Raw genomic sequence first — 17,039 nt, forward strand, 5'->3', positions numbered from 1 at the left:
TGGATGATTTTGCCCCTTCTATACTATTATTATTATTATTAGATTAAATTAATGAACATTTATAGACTACAATATCTTATCTACTATGATGCACGAATTCTTCAAAAATCAGCATGTATGGCGAATCAGATTCTTTTAGGGTGCGATTCTCTCGGATTCTCGCCGGATTCACACCCGATTCGCCACGTGGCGTATCTTTTAAAACAATTTATAAAAATAAATCGGATTCGCAAATTCCATAGGCGAAATTCACGTATCTCGTGCACGAAAGGCCTACACAAGGTTATTTTGATAATTTTATTTTCAGTTATGACTTATACATTGGACTAATAATATTTGAATCGTTATATTGTTGCTCAATTAACTTATATAATTGAAAATGCTTAACTTTTGGGTAAAATAAAATGTAAATTACATAGAATTAATTTAAGAAAATTTAAATTGTATATAGTTTATAAGCATTATATATCATAAAATTTTAATAATTAGATGTATCATTGCCGAATCGCACCGTATAATTTTTAAAAATCCGTATCCCCGTACTAGTATCGTATCGCCCCCGCATCCGCACCCCCGTACCTATGCAACATAGCTTATCTATTATTGATTAATATATATATATATATATATATATATATATATATATATATTGTATGGAATATATCATTTATATAACATAATATATTATTAATTGTATATAAGTAAATCTTCTTAAGTTTATTACATGCCACTATAGAAATAGCATTCAATTAAAATATTAAAATTAATCTGTTGTCATGAGTTATGTCATTGTAACATTAATTATTAATTGTTGTTTCAAAATTATCAATACATAAATAAGATATGCCATTTATACATATCATTTTTATAAACTATATATGAAACATAATTGAAAATAAAAGTTATTAATTACGACAATATATAATCGTTATTATATACTCCATATAGATTATAGTGGCTTGATTAATTTTAATTGTTCAAAATTTCTTTTATATATACTTGTTGACTAAATATTCATGAAAGAAAGATAAATAAATACATATGTTAAAAGTCCATATATGATCATAAATCTTATCTATATTAATATTTTGATAATTTTATTTATATTTATTAAATATTATATATATATATATATAATATTTTATGATCAGATAAAAATATGTTATTACATAGTACTTAATATGGTCATATAATGTAAAGTTAGGCTACAAACTCATTTTAAAATAAAAACTACAAATCATGAAAATGTAATAAATTATACGAGTAGACAAAATTATAATAAAAAATATTTGTATCATTTAGAGTAGACAAAATAAATTAATAAATAAAATTTAAAAATATAATTGTTTACAAAATAGTAAAATAATTTTTGATTGGAAATACAACTTACTATTTTTTGGAGGTGGTTGTGATTTAATATACTATATGGATTTGTTTAACAAAGTTCTAAAATCGCAATTTTTTTTATATACAAACAACAAAAAGTTAGTAAAAGAGGAGTAAATTTAGCAATAAAGCACTTAGCGAAAAGCGGGCGGCGCCTCCACAGGCAACGGCCGAGATTGGCGGGACGAGCATCGGCGGCACGCCGGTGTGCCACCTGTCCACCACTGGTGTGTGGAAAAGCCTTGATCAAGGTTGGGGCCCACAAAGAATCCAACGGACACCGTGGCCTCTCGTTCCCGCCAATAGCAGATCGCGAAATCCATAATTGTGTGTGTGAATAATCATTAATGTGAACATATCCCTCATTTTAGCTTTTTGTGTTAGCCTTTTCAATAGTATATATTTTCACAGATTTTTTATACTTAATTTAATCTCATTTTCCTTCTTCTATTCTTCATTTTCTAAATATCATTTGGTTTTATTTCTTCACTTCACCCCCTTTATATATCTCACTGCACTCTCTCCTTCATCTCTTTAACTCCCCAAACTTTCTTCTCCAATCTACTGATTCTTCACTCTTTCCTCTTTCTGCAAAACTAAACATCAATAGGCCTTCTTCAAGTTCCACCCACAGAAATTTACTTCAAACAATCCAGAAAATGGTAAATTATCGTAATCGAGTGTAGTGTTAATTTGGTATTGTAATTAGCAGCTGTTTCTCACTCTAATTAAAACGGTTTGAATGCCTTTCCGGCCGGATCTTCTAGTGAGATATGCGAAGTGGCTGTATGAGAAACGTGTGAATATGTTAGTAAAGTTGATCGAGAAACTTGTGCTTAGCTTTGAAATTCGATCACTTTGCATTTGGTGAAAAGTGAGTGATTGGTCAAATAAATCTTACGTGTTTTCGATGATTAGGTCGGATGCAAAATCCGGTCGAGGAAGAGAAAACCGGAGGCGACGGCGGCGGAGGAGTGGAAGTGGATCAGCGGTCTGCTGAGGAGCAAATTCTTCGGTACGTGCGTGGATCACGGAGATTTCAGAAAGAATGAGAAGAATCTGTTTTGTATTGATTGCAATCTCTGCTTATGCAAGCATTGCGTCACTTCGTCGTCGCCGCCGCCGCACCACCGCTGCTTCCATCGCCTCCTGCAAATCTGTAAATACGTCTACCGCGATGTCGTTCGCCTCCACGATATTCAGCCGTATCTAGACTGCTCTCTCATACAAGTTAGTGTTTTTTTTCCTTGATTTATTATTATTTTGGGTTATTATGCAAATTATGGGTGCGATTCAGCGCGAATTATTGGATCTGGATATGCATTGGATTCAAATTAAATGAAGTTGCCTTTTCATTTCTTGTGGCTATCCAATTTGGTAGTTCGTCAAATCTAAATCATAACAATCTCGAACTTTTCATATTTTAATAATTAAGATCTTTTGCTTGTTGTAGATTAATCATTTCTCCTCTTTATGAGGGATATATATTGATTTCGCTCTTCCATTAACCTCTTTCCATATATGTTTGAATTGAAGCATATTGAACCAAATCAATTAATACTTAGTTAAGTAATATATAGTATTAATTTTCCTTTTTACTTTCTTTTTTAATGTAAGAACAAGTAAATTTAAAGATTGCGTTCATGAAGGATTTCCATTACCAGGTAAGAACATGAGTTGCATTATAACATGCAATCGAGTATTGAGCTGAAATATAATTTTGAAGAATGCTTTAGTTTAAAGATGTATTTAAACATTTATATTTTGATAGTAGGATGAATATACATAAAGAAAAAGGGGGGGAAGTACTACTAAATTAGGGTGGTGTGATTAAAATAGGGTGATGTTTGCAGGCATACAAAATAAATGGGGAGAAAGCAGTACATTTGAATCCAAGGCCTCAGCTAAAAGATGCAAAAAGTTCAAAGACAAAAGGTGGTGGCACTTGCTGTGAAGCTTGTGGCAGGCACATTCAAGACTTGCCTAATCGCTTCTGTTCCATCGCCTGCAAGGTCTCTCTCTCTCTCTCACACACACACACACACATTGATATATACATATATACTGACGGGCGGTGATGCAGGTTTCAGTTGACGGAGAAGAAATGATAATAAACGGAAGCGAGCAAATTCCGTGGAGCGAGGGGCAAATTCCGAGCTTGGAAACGGAAGAAAATTCATACGAAAACGGATACGGTTCACTAACGGAGTCATCTGAAGTGATTCAAGCGTGGTGGAGGTCGCCGTTAATGAGGCCAAAGAGGAGGATGCTGCACAAGAGAAAGAGTTTGCCAAAGAGGTCTCCCTTGTCTTGAATCTTGATACCAAAACCCTTCTAGGGAGTGTGTGAAATCGTCTCACCTTGATACGGCTCAAGATTTGAATCTATATTTATATGTATATTTTGATGATATATTTGTAATTACAAAATACTAATAAAATTACAAATATACTATTGAAATATGAATATAGATTTGAATCTTGACCTATATATCACGATGAAACAATTTCTGACAATTTTTTTGTGTTCAATTTTCTTTTACACATGATATAAATGATGAATGAAAATCATAGTGTAATATGGTGGATGTGAGTCCCCACCATTCCTAGTGTTGTACAGCATAAAGAATGGTGGCTTGGCTTTGTTTTCTCATTCTTGAAGCTTGTGTTTACTTCTACAATCTCCTCTTTATTCTATCTACTAGTCATAATCAAATCTGCTTTGCATATTATCTCTAATATAGTTTAGTCGGTGATAAAGAAAATAAAAATAAAAATGTGTTTGATGGCTTATGATCATCCTTAAATATTGGGTTAATTGCCTGGAAATTCATAACGTTTTTTTTTAAATTAATTTTTGTTCTCAATTTAAAAAATCGATTTCTAAATTCATTACCTTTTGTTTCAAATTTATCTGGTGATTGGATTTTCTTACGCCGGCGTCGGAAATGTCACGGTGGTAGTCGGAATTGACACCTAGGCATATTTTTGATATGTGGAAAAAAAGAATAAAAAAAGAAAAAGAAAATCTATATCATCATCTTCCACAATCTCCCACACTCCCAAACCCTAATTTCCCCTCCCCCACTCGTCGCCCTCCGCTGCCCCTTCCCCCTTCCCCCATCTCGGCGCCAGCCGCCCCCTTCGTTGAGATTCGCCGACGTCGATGATAGCTCCTAAATCTGGTGAGGTCGAGGTAGTCATGGTCGTTACCGATTGAAGGACCCTGCTGTTGTTAACATCTGAAATCCGTCTGCCACGTCAGCGACTTCTGTTCCATGAGACGCAACAGTCAACCCCGCAGCACCGTTAATAGCTCCATCGATCGTGCTTAAGGCCTTTATTGTAGATCCTACAATTAGTGAAGTTTTCCGCAAAAAATAAATGTGGATTCCTAAACATCTAATATGTGCGTTAACAATAAATAGTATGAATAATAAAAACCACTCCCTCCGTCCACGAAATAAACTCCTACTTGCCTTTAAATATTTGTCCATGAAATAAACTTCTACTCTGCTTTTTGGACAGTAGTACCCTCTTTTATTTTCTACATTTACTACCCTTTATTATTCATAGGTCCTTATGAGGAGTAAAATATACATCAGCGTTGTACATCCGTGGAAATCCCACCTTGAGCAGACCACCAGTGGAAAATCCACCTTTGGGGGCGTTCCCGGGACAATTTAGCTTAGAAACCCACTTTGACAGCCATGTCAAAGTGCATCTATGTCGTGGCCAGCTTTGACTTCCAGCTACGTCGAGAGCCAGATTTGACTTCCAGCATAGCTGAGGGCCAGCTTTGACTTCCAGCTACGCCAAGAGCCAGCTTTGACTTCCAGCTACGCCGAGAGCCAGCTTTGACTTTCAGCTATGCCGTGGGCCAGCTTTGTCAACGCTTTGGGCTTTGTCACACTATTTCGTGGGCTTTAGGGTTAGGCCCAATTAGTAATCTATAAATAGGGCTTTTGTACATGGAAAAATAGGGATTCAGTCATTCTAACTCTTCACTTGTATTGGGAACTCTTCTCCACCAATAAAATCTCTATCATTTTACTGTTTTATCTACGATTATCTAGCTTTTATTATGGGAATTGTTTACGAACTCATCAACTGGCGCCGTCTGTGGAAAACTTACCGAGCTAAGGCATGGATGTTATCTCCTTCTCCGATTACTGTTCATCGGGGTTATCTTTCCAGTTTTATTTTCTTGCGTCTTTATTTTCCTAAAATCTCATGGCAAAATTCCCAGTTCCCGATGAACTTTTGAACGACAATACTCAATGTTTTCTTCATTTCTTTTATGGAAAGCCCTTTTTGGATTTTTGAAAATTGAATCTGGGCATATATCAAAAACTCTGCATCAATCTGAAAAATTCCACATCTCTTGCGTCAAAGCCCAGTCCGGGGAATCCGATCCAAGTTCTAGGAAATTTTCGGTGACAATCCTTGACCATCTCCAATATATTTTGGGTTTTCCGTCTCTGATGAGGAACAAATAAACCTCCGGCTGAGAAATTGCTCTGGGTTATATTCGTCTTCATCAGCTCTACCTTCAAGTTCATGAGATTTCTTCATCATTTCTCTCTGAGTTCCTCACGATTCCTGAACAAAAAGGGGATCGACTGTGAAGACCCTTGGTCCACTTTATTCATCGGGCAGAGAGGGGTGCATCAGCGCCGCGTGCGGCGTAGTTCATCGAGAGAGAGGGTTTCTGGAAAATGGCAATCGATCGAAGGAAATGGACGAAAGTTTTTGGGAGGCAATTGGGATTGTTCCCGTCAATCCATCTCTCTATCTTAATTGAGAAACATGAGAAAGTCTCAATAACTCGAATGATTCAATTTGTTGCCCTATGAACAAGGCAGTATATACTAATGAACAATGCACTATATACTGATGAATAACAAAATTTAAAATATTATGCTCCATCCAGGATTCGAACTCTGCGAAAAAATCACCCTCCAGATACAATATCAGCCATAGAATTGATAAAATAAACGCACCAGATCGTGCTCTAGATCTCACTAAAATTAGGGGGTCTCATTAGAGCGGTCCCCAGTGAGACCCCCTATTTTTCGTAAGACACTGAGTACAATGAATAAGACGTATATACTGATGAACAAGGACCACAAGACAGTATATACTGATGAATAACGAAATTTTAAAAAAAGGAAAAGTAGCAAATAATCCCCTATCATACAATCTAACACGTTTACCTCCCTATCTTTTGATTTTTGGCAGTTAGCCCCTCAACATGTCATAAAAAATGCAAAATGCCCCTGCTCTTAACAGACACTTAACACCGTTAAGTATTTTTCATTTTTTTTTATTTCTTACTAATATTTCTTACTATAAGCATATAATTTTTTTAATTTAAATTTAAATGTTTGTAATATTTTTTTAAATAAAATCATTTTTTAATACACACACTTTCACTGCGATCTTGTAACAATTAAAGTTAGATGAGATTTAGTATACATATATATTATAAACAAAAAAAAAAGTCATACCAATTAATATATAGTATATAAAAATAAAACATAACAAAGATAACCTTGTATTAATTAAAAACTCAAAAGCATACACGATATATGGAAGTAGAAATAATTCGATAGACAAAGATAACATTGTATTTTTAAGAACGCAGTGAAAATGTGTGTATTGAAAAATGATTTTATTTAAAAAAAATATTACAAACATTTAAATTTAAATTCAAAAAAAAATTTATATGCTTATAGTAAGAAATATTAGTAAGAAATTTAAAAAAAAATGAAAAATACTTAACGGTGTCCGTTAAGAGCAGGGGGCATTTTGCACTTTTTATGATATGTTGAGGGGCTAACAGCCCAAAATTAAAAGATATGGAGGTAAACGTGTTAGGGATTGTATGATAAGGGGCTATTTGCTACTTCTCCCTTTAAAAAAATTGTAATGAATAAGACATATAAATTGATGAACAAGGCAATATATACTGATGAACAATGCACTATATACCGATTAATACCGAAATTTAAAATATTTTGCTCCCTACAGGATTCGAACCCTGAGAAAAAAAAATCTCCTTCTAGATACAGTATCAGTCATAGGATTGATAAAATAAACGTACGAGATCGTATCTCAGGTCTAACTAAAAATAGACAATTTTTAGATATTTAATGTTTTTAAATATAGAAATTGATTAAAAATTTAGAAAAAAATAAGAATGGATAAGAATTAAAGAAAATTAGAATGAAGTGATAGTAATATGATTCATATTACTAATATATATACAAATATGTAGGCGTTTATGAGAATCTTATTTGAATAGGTCTTTAACATTTTATTTATATCAAATTATACATTTTTCTTAATCGGTTCAGTCAATTCAAGTCTCTGAGATAATAAATCGGCAATTTAAAAGACACACGAAATGAAAAACTAATGATTTAAATCTACCGATATATTATATGAAAATTATAAAAACATATACAGAGAACTAAAGTGGATTAATATGGCAAATATTATATTTAAATATGGTTGTACGTCGGTATGCATATGGTGGAATTTGATCAAGACGTCAGAAATGAAGATCTTTGTCGGGGTGTAAATTTGTTGTGAAATATGCTTTAGCAATCCTATCCCAGATTTTAATTGGTAAAAGTATATATTGATTTATGTTTTGGCAGACAAAAATAGGTGTGTTTCAATAGAAATAGTATATGCCCATGCAATCAGCAAATGCAATCAACTCAAATATTTGCTTCACGCTCATGACCAGAACTTTATACTATTTTATTCTAACTTTCCGGCTTTTTTGCTCTATTTTTCGTTCTAGTCTCTTTTGTCGATTTGACATTCTCTTTTGTCGCTTCAATTTCTATTTTATTCTATCTGTGTTTTTCATTCTTTAAGGTCAAAGAATTAATATTCTCTAAAAAAAAGTCAAAGAATTAATCCTATCAATTGAGATTGTCAAAAAATCAGAACCCTAGTATAATTTCAAAATTCGTTCTTTTGTTAGTTTTTAATAGTGTGAACGTTAATCAAATAAAAGTCTAAATATGAAATAAATAATATTGAATTGAACCATTGCAAATGTACAATGTAATTTATCAAACAATATATTTTTTAAAAAATTTGTAATAAAAGAATTTAATTTTATAAATGTTGACACTTTAAATTTCACGGATATTAAAACTGTGCCATGTGGAAAATAAATTATTAATTATCAAATTAAATCTTTTTATTTATATTTTTTTAGGAATTTGATTAACGTTAATTCTCATATTGGATAAATAGAAATTGACATTTAATACATGGAAACTCTCAATCCATAGAAATCAGCACACATGTCAAATTTTCAGATAGAGTGTGTTGTAAATTTATCATGAGAAAATAAGGGATAAACAAAATTTCACCCTTTAAATCCTTCATTTCCTACAAAATAGAATTTAACCCTTACTTATTCCGCCATTTTTAGTGTGATCATATTATCCCTACTTTGTAGTGAAAATGAGGAATGAGCAATGATCAAATTCTATTTTGTAGGAAATGAGAGAAAAGAAAAAAAGTATTTAAAGTGTGAAATTTTGTTTATCCCTTCTTTTTCCATGATAAATTTATAACCAAAGAGAACGCACCCATAAAATTAAAGATCCCAGGTGAGATCACACATTTTTGTTGACATGCATGCACACATAAAAACGCGACATATGGCAGACGTCTTACAACATAGATGGAGTATTATGAAGTAGTTCTTTAAAAATATGATGATTTAAGAAATTTTGTATTTTTAATTTTTTTAATGTATTTTTAATATGTATACTACTGAATATAAATATACACATAGTTAAATAAAAATTATATAATATTGAACAGAAATACCTGTATTTCAACACCGCCACTCGACGCGGGCGCGACCAAGTGGCACGAGCGTCCTTGGTGCGGGCAATGTTGCTAGCACTGGCGTGACAATGTTTCATGCGCGAGCGCGTCCCTGGCGTGGAGATGTCGTCGGTGCATGGTTATGTGATTTTTATGGGACTAAAGGATATTTGCAAATTTTATGGAAAAGATGTGAGGGTGTGTTTTATAATGAAAGTGTTATATTTTGTATAGATTTTGAAAATAGTAAAAGTATTTGTATTTTTTTATGGACAGATGGAGTATTAAGAATATTGTATTACTAGAATCTGACTCTTATATACATAAATACTTCCTCCGTCCCACTAATTTGGGCACAAAGATATAGAATAATGTGTTAAGAATGTAAAGTGAATAGAAGCAATTTATTTGATGTGTGTAGAGTGGATATGAACTATATACTATTTTTAAAAAATATCATTATATATGAGATAAATAAAAAATAAAAGTGTCATTGTAAGTGCAGCGGAGAGAATACAAAATTTGAGTTAATGAAATCACGTGTTGAGTTCTAAAAGCACAACATAAGGGCCCAGAGCCTACGAGTCCACTATTCCAAACAAGTTATTAGCTAATTTATTTTTATCATTAACACTTAAGAAGGACAGTAATTTTTATCGTTAAATCTGACTTTGTTGTAGATACTTACTGTGTAATTTTTTTAATTTGTAATTAATCTATAATTTCCAAAGAAACCCAACACCTATTCAGATTAAAATCGATCAGAACACTGTGCAAGAAAACGCTATAAGGCTATGTTCGGTTTCGTTCCACCAAATATAGTTGTTTTTTTCCTTTAAATTAAAATTAAAAATAAATGGAAAGCTTTTCCTTGTGATAAGCGTTTGAATCAAAGATAGCTACGCATACATTTCACCCATCAATTACCGATACACCCATTTAGATGTTGAGGAGCCTTATTACGTGTACGTTCGCACGGTGCAAATTAATTTTTTATTTACTTTCACGAATTATAACTTTGAGATATCTCAAAACTTTGATAATTTCTATCATTTGAGCTAATTTTATTTAATTCATATCCCATTTTTCAGTGAGATTGAAGAAATTCTAATATTGAAGATAAAAATACTCAATCATGTAGCTTATCAATTACACAATATAAACACCCCTAATTGGACATTTGTAATTGTCATCTTAGTGTGTCTAATAAAATACCTACAAGTATCTTATTAGATCATGTGAGTGGAGAATCTGTGTCATGAATAGAATGATGTTGCAAAAAAAAATGTAAGATATTTATAGTAGATGGGTGTGTTACTTTGAGAGGACGGAAACACATGATAATAACTGTACAACCCCTTAAACAAAACGGCTTCATTAGTTTCCTCGCTATTTACCTCGGCTCCCTATGAAATCAAAATTGGTAGGATACGCTATCCATGTAACGTAAGATGTCGTCGATGGGCTTCTGTCCGTCCGATCGAGGATCGTCTTAAGCATCCTCTGCAAAGATAGATTTACAAATCTTTCATTCAGTCAGAGTGAAGCTTCCTTCTCTGGCACCTCTGCACATACCACGCTGCATGTTTCCGGAGTCCCATGCCGATCATCATCTTAAGACTAGCAAGCATCACAAAGGTCATGCCAGACAACACCAGCATCCAAAATAATCTCCATGGGAGTGGGTTGTAGGGGAGATGGGCAGCGTATACCGGTCTTAGAACTCGGATCACCTAAACAGACCACAAATGTCCATCATAACCAGTTAAGAGTTGGGACAACTCTTCAACAACTTGGGAATATCAAATTTTACTCTTCTTCAAGAGTCAACAATAGCTACCTTAAGGCATTCATTCCTAGATAAAGTAGGTGTAACTAGGAGAAGCACATTGGAACAAGTAATTGTAATTCTTACCACACACGCTGGTGCCAGAGGAACGAATGTGAGGTTCTTATTGCTGTTCTCTGTTTGCATATTTAACGTCTGCAGAAAAAGAACATAAATCAAAAAAATTCTGTCATTTTATCCGATGTCATAGGGTAAATTGTCATAATAATAGAAATACACAAAATGTTCTGGTTGATGAAAAAAGTTGTTACTGAGGTACCTGCTTGCAGAGATCTTCTAGAAATTCAGAGAATGCTATGGGCTTTAGGCCATTGAATTTAGAAATGAATGAGTGTTTTATTATATCAATCATGACTTCGCATATGTAAACAACCAGAGCATTCTGCATAATTTACAGACAAAATGTGAGAATATTGTCAAATTTCACAATCCAGATCACCCAAATGTTTCATTCCACTTGCTTCCAAATATATTTGGATTTCTAGAGAGTGATCTTGTAACTTACACAAAGGAAGCTTTCAAACCAAGGACCCTCGGCTTCTAGTATATTTTGAGCTAAAACAAACAGTACAAATGCTGTAATATGGAACCGTTCAACTGAATCTGGTCACAAGAAATTAACAGAAAAGAGTCATGTGTTAGGCATGAATTTATTCGTTTCTAATGAAATATAGCGAGAACATTGTCTGCCCACTATGAGTTGGTGAGAAATGCCCTATAGTAGTTGCTGCTGTACCAGACTCACGGTAACGGTGTCATACGACTCATACCCAGTCTGAGTACATTCAGTGAAAACCTTTTGCTAGAGGAAGAGAAATCAAATGTTCTAAGGGCTGGCAATCTTAATAGAACTGAATGCCTTTTGCAATCTAAACATGTTAATCAATGTTCGAGTAGAAAGCCAGTCAGCCCTGCAGCAAGGATAATACTAGAACAACATAAAATGTATCTGAAAGTATTTGAGAAACCAGATGCAAATGATATGCATAAGTTGTACGGCTGATAAAATTCAGGTAGATAATATTATATTAGCAAAAATTTGCATGGAAGAAAATTTCTTACCAAAGTAAACCAAACTCTGAACGTTGTCCTTGCTGTAACGTTTGAACACGTTGCTTTTAATCTCAGCAAAATTATTAGAGACAAGCATAGCAAACAGTGCATTGTTGTGAGCAACAATACAGGTTGACAATGTAATTGCCTGAGCTAATAAAATAAACGAATGAATAAGTATGATAGTTAAGGGCCTACATTGATGCCAAATTATCAAGAGATAAAGGAACACTATTATGCATGAAATATATGTTTATGTATTCTATGCATGTACGTATCATGATGAGAAGGATATCAGAAGAAGCAACTGCAAGGGCTTCATCGGAAACAAATCTCCACACCCAAAATTGCATGTTTTCTGGTGAGCAGTTGGCAAGTCCATCCGCTGAATTAAATAGAGCTTGCATTACATCACCCCCAAAACTTTGGCATAGTTTATCAAATACCTGGCATCAAAGAAACAAATATTGTTTTCTTTTAATCTTAATTTTACCAAGAGATCATCCAAATGCAACATAAAATGATGGAGATACAGACAATAATGTCAAGCAAATCATAGATAAAACCATAATAAAGCAGAAAATGGTTGTTAGAATGTAATTGCCATAGTCAACCGAAAAAGTTACGAAATGCTTAATATTTTAACAATACGAGTGACCTCAGGTAAACCTAGTGGGGCATTACTAATTCTTTCAGTAGTTCCTCAGCAGCAACTAAAGCTTACAGTTAACAGTAATTCTAGATGTCATTCTACATTCTTAAATTTTTAGGAATAGTAACTTTTGAACTATCCTCAAAAGACATCCATCTTCATAGCTGTATAAAAGTTAGTTACTGAAAAAAAACATCAGCCTTTACGATAAAGCAGAATGGAAAACAGTCGATGGTGCTTTCAGCACTCAATGCAAATATTTAATAGCAACAAATTTATTTAGCAATCTTACCTCCAAAACGTTGTAGACCACATATAGTTTAATAATTCCTTGGCCACGGATCATGTGATAAATTAAGCTGATATCTGAGCCAGAAAGGAATATTTAGAACAAATAGTCAACGGAAATATTATGATTAGGTTATTTAGGACCTTCAGGATAGGTCAACCCCCATCTGAGGCAAATAAATCTAACCCAAGTATTGGTAAATAGAAAATAAACAGAACAAATTGGTGAAAGAATTTGGACCAAATTTTTACCAAACCTGCTTGTTGTAATAGAGTGACTCCAATAATCAGGGCGATAAAGCAGCCAAAATCAGACAGCTCCGCTGAGGAAGGCCTCTTGAACTGCCTGCCACAGGCATGGTTAAATTACTCTGTAACATACAGTGTAGCTTGAGAAGTTACTGCTCATTTAGCACAGTCAAAGAAACTATATTTATTCTATGAAAGACCAATTTTCATAAGACCCCATATCAATTAAAACAATTTATCTTGCTATTTCAATAGATGATGCAAAGATTCCTAATGTGAACATACAACATTTCACTCAACAAGACACTTTTCAGAGAGATAGAGAGAGATGAAACTGACCTGGTTCTAATAAGTTTCCAAAATACCATGATAATCCTCGTCGGCATGATGGTTAAGAGCGATAGGAATGAATCAAAGCAAACAAAGAACCCAATATTTATAAGCTGCAAACATCAAGTTAGTCTTTTAATTGAACATTCTCAACTTACATAATCATTGGTCTTATATCTAAGCTCGCTCTATTCTCGAAATAGAATGATCCACTCTTACATCACCATTAGAACAAAATGAAAATTGTAATTTAATGAGTCTTGATTTCATCTTCTTATATGCTAAAATCTAATGGTAACAACTAATAAAGAAGCAACATGTAAGAGTTAATGAACATATCCAGAGTCCAAAAAAACAAGAAAGAGAAGACACCTACGAAGTCAAAACAATTAGGCAAGGTTCACGTTTGACAATAAAGGTGAACTACAAAAATTATCCAACATTGTCCATAGTTTACTACTTGATTTTAAAATGACCCAACAAGGCCCTTCAATCTTCATTGCATAGTTTTGACATATTAAGTGAGTGGCATCAAACCGTAACACATGTTTATCCCTGTCTTTCTTCTGAATGCATCAAAGTAAGCATAGGACAGGTCCACTAGTTTTATCATATTCAAAATTTGATCCACTAGACAGTCTATCCATCAAATTATAAATCCTCAAAAGTAAACGACCCCTCAAAGGATAAGTTGCACTAAGTTTGTAAGCAGACCAACTAGACAAGACCACGACTTTACCAGTTCACAGCGCCATGGCAGGCGAAATATAGTATCATAAACTCGTTCCCGTTCTTTATCATTCCCAAGGGTGGTAGTGCTCCTCAAGGAATTTCCAGCATACACTTCTTCCAAGAAATATTTCATTGGCGACTTCTCCGTAGGTAACATATCTGACAGAAAACCATAACACCAAGACTAAGAGAGCAGGAGGAATAAAAGGAAGGGCGTCACCCAATCAAAAATTCATTAGCAGCAGGAGCCTAATCAACATAAGGTTCAAATTTTCTAGTCCCAAAGATGAAAGAAGCAGACTAGGAAAATTTCATCAAGTCAGCACAAAGAAAAATGCCCAAAACCATCAACCCTATTGCCTCAATTATAACGACCACAACCATACACTTTAAGCTACTAGCATTGCTGGATAAGATAAAATAACATCATGCAATCCAGAAAATGGTCCTGTCATCTCAATAGCCTTCTTGTTCTACATAAGATGAACTTAATCTGCTCGAGCTACTTTTTCTGAATTTCCAGTCTTCCATTATTTATCTGATCATCTATCTAAACGCAAATGCTGAATTTAATACATGCCAAAAGACTGGATACTGGTTCAGAGTTCCAACAAATTGGCTTAGAGTTTACCCGCCGAGTATAAAATAGAAGATCAAACGAAAAACCCTAAAAAAAGCAAATCGGATAGATTGAGTGAACTTACAAGTGGGGTCATTGGCCATCCATTCCTTCCAATCCAAAGTTCCATCTTTCTCCAATTTCCTCCCATTCATTTCCGGCCCCTGCTGACCACTTTCCTTACCGCAGCCACTCCAATTCTCCGCGACTTCTTCCTTGGCAACATCATCTTTCTTACTGCTTCCACTATCATCACTGTTCGCTTCCACAGTCCCCCCGCTCACCCCATTCCCCACATTCCTCTGCCGCAGTGCCCCGAAAACCGAGGACAGCGTCACCTGCTGCACCTCGCTATCTAAATCCGGTATCAGGGCAGCATCCTCCGTGAGTGTGCTGAGCGTACAGCTGTAATTCACATCTCCGTTGATGACGGAGGTCTCCGCTGTCGGGCTCTCAGAATTGAGAGACGATTTTCCCTTCCTGCTCTTCCTCTTCTTCCTCTTTCGAGGAGGGGAGGAGGCGGCGGCGCCGTTCTGGAGGGGTGGCGGATCGGAATGGGAGCGGAGCATTGCGGTGGAGGAGATGAGGTCTTCGTATTCGTCGGCGGCTAGGATGTCGAAGGACAGCTTGCGGCCGCCGGATCTCAACGCCATAGACGACGATCAGTGGTGGTTTGGGAGTGCCAAGAATTTACGTGACGTATTACGGCGTCTGGACCAATAAGAGCTCGCCACGTTTCTGGGAGTTTTGTGTTGTTTTGATTTGATGTATTTTCAGGTGAAATATCGAAATAAAATTGAAAATGTGATCCGGATCTTTAGGAGGAGCCCGTTTTAATCAGTTTGGGCTTCCACTGTCGACTATCTTATGCTTTAAGTTTTCTTTTTTTCTTTTTTGAGTAATAGTCAAATCATTAACCAACTGATGAGTATACCAGCGGCACCGCCATAGCTAGACCATTTTCAATTGCTGCCTCCGCCATTCGCCATCTCCGCCCATCCACCACCTTCACATATTCGAGTTAAAAGCTTTAGTGAATTAATCATTGAGAAATCTAGAAATCGTATCTTAATCAATAACGTTATTAATAGTTCTTTTCGTCTCATAACAAATGTCCCAATTTTCATAATGGGATGTTCCATTACAAATGTTTAATTCTTTTTTTTGACAAATAATTAAGACACTTACAAATCTCAATTTATTTCTTTCTCTCTCTCTCCACTAACCAGGGATTGATCCAGAATTTTTATTATTATGGGGGCACAAAATAATTATAAATATAAAATACATTAAAAAAAATTACTATATAATAATCAAAGTCTATTATAATTGAAACCTACAATTTTTTATTGACTGAAATATTTGCATGATTGATTGGTTATCAACACTATCAAAAGTCTCTTTTTAGATATGTATACAATCAAACTATCAGTTATCCATTGATCTTTCATCCAACTGCTTAGACGATTCTTTATGATATTTATTATAAAAAATACCCTTTCAAACTAAGTGTGTGTGTGTGTGTATATATATATATATATTAGGGATTGGGAGTTTAAGAATTTACTGATTTATTATATAGAATTTACTTATTTATAATATATAATTAGAAGAAAAATATTTAAAAATTATGGGGGCACGTGGTAGGAAGGGTGCGTTCGTTCCTGCCACCAACTCACTTTATCTACTAATTACACATTCTTTAATCTTCGTGTCTAAAAATAATGAGACATTTATAATGGGATAGAGGGCGTATCTCTTAAGATATGTTTGGTAGATAATATAGGCTAGGTATATTATAGGCTAATACGGCTCTTTGATATCCTTAGATCTAGAATAAACAAGTATATATGTGCTAATGTGTGCAAGTGTCTTAGAGAGCAAAGCAAGAGACAGAGAGAAAAAATGGTCAGCAAAGTGGCTACCCAAAGACAGCGCTACATTAGTTGTCCAGGGACAGAGCGACAATAGCACTGCAAAAATGGCTCAGTAACGAAGAAACTGCAATAACTTCTCGAC

At 34.5% G+C, this 17,039-nt stretch overlaps 2 protein-coding genes across 2 annotated transcripts; one reads left to right on the forward strand and one right to left on the reverse strand.

Annotated features, from left to right (window-relative positions):
• Window positions 1-1,785: 1,785 nt before the first annotated feature.
• Window positions 1,786-4,112, forward strand: LOC130996156 (protein RGF1 INDUCIBLE TRANSCRIPTION FACTOR 1). Its single transcript, XM_057921664.1, has 4 exons — window positions 1,786-2,048; window positions 2,305-2,616; window positions 3,240-3,398; window positions 3,470-4,112. The coding sequence occupies exons 1-4, from the start codon at window positions 2,046-2,048 to the stop codon at window positions 3,698-3,700; spliced, it is 705 nt and encodes a 234-aa protein (XP_057777647.1). The 5' UTR covers window positions 1,786-2,045; the 3' UTR covers window positions 3,701-4,112.
• A 6,409-nt stretch (window positions 4,113-10,521) lies between these two features.
• On the reverse strand, window positions 10,522-15,863 carry LOC130996157 (protein POLLEN DEFECTIVE IN GUIDANCE 1). Its single transcript, XM_057921666.1, has 11 exons — window positions 15,106-15,863; window positions 14,409-14,560; window positions 13,679-13,782; window positions 13,348-13,436; window positions 13,095-13,168; window positions 12,446-12,596; window positions 12,160-12,327; window positions 11,603-11,700; window positions 11,357-11,479; window positions 11,164-11,232; window positions 10,522-10,981 (listed from the first exon to the last, which is right to left on the reverse strand). Exons 1-11 carry the CDS (start codon window positions 15,671-15,673, stop codon window positions 10,781-10,783), a joined length of 1,797 nt encoding a protein of 598 aa, XP_057777649.1. The 5' UTR covers window positions 15,674-15,863; the 3' UTR covers window positions 10,522-10,780.
• Window positions 15,864-17,039: the final 1,176 nt, after the last annotated feature.

This window comes from Salvia miltiorrhiza, chromosome 7 (genome assembly GCF_028751815.1).
Source record: "Salvia miltiorrhiza cultivar Shanhuang (shh) chromosome 7, IMPLAD_Smil_shh, whole genome shotgun sequence".
NCBI lineage: Eukaryota > Viridiplantae > Streptophyta > Magnoliopsida > Lamiales > Lamiaceae > Salvia > Salvia miltiorrhiza.

Bases quoted from the DNA above. Each gene is read 5' to 3' on its own strand.
- LOC130996156 (XM_057921664.1), top strand. The intron at 2,617-3,239 runs GTTAGTGTTTTT...TGATGTTTGCAG, and splicing joins TAGACTGCTCTCTCATACAA to GCATACAAAATAAATGGGGA. The intron at 3,399-3,469 runs GTCTCTCTCTCT...GCGGTGATGCAG, and splicing joins TCTGTTCCATCGCCTGCAAG to GTTTCAGTTGACGGAGAAGA.
- LOC130996157 (XM_057921666.1), bottom strand. From the start codon at position 15,673: ATGGCGTTGAGATCCGGCGGCCGCAAGCTGTCCTTCGACATCCTAGCC. The intron at 12,328-12,445 runs ATATCCTTCTCA...TAACTATCATAC, and splicing joins CCTTGCAGTTGCTTCTTCTG to TTATTCATTCGTTTATTTTA. The intron at 10,982-11,163 runs GTAAGAATTACA...TGGTCTGTTTAG, and splicing joins CTCTGGCACCAGCGTGTGTG to GTGATCCGAGTTCTAAGACC.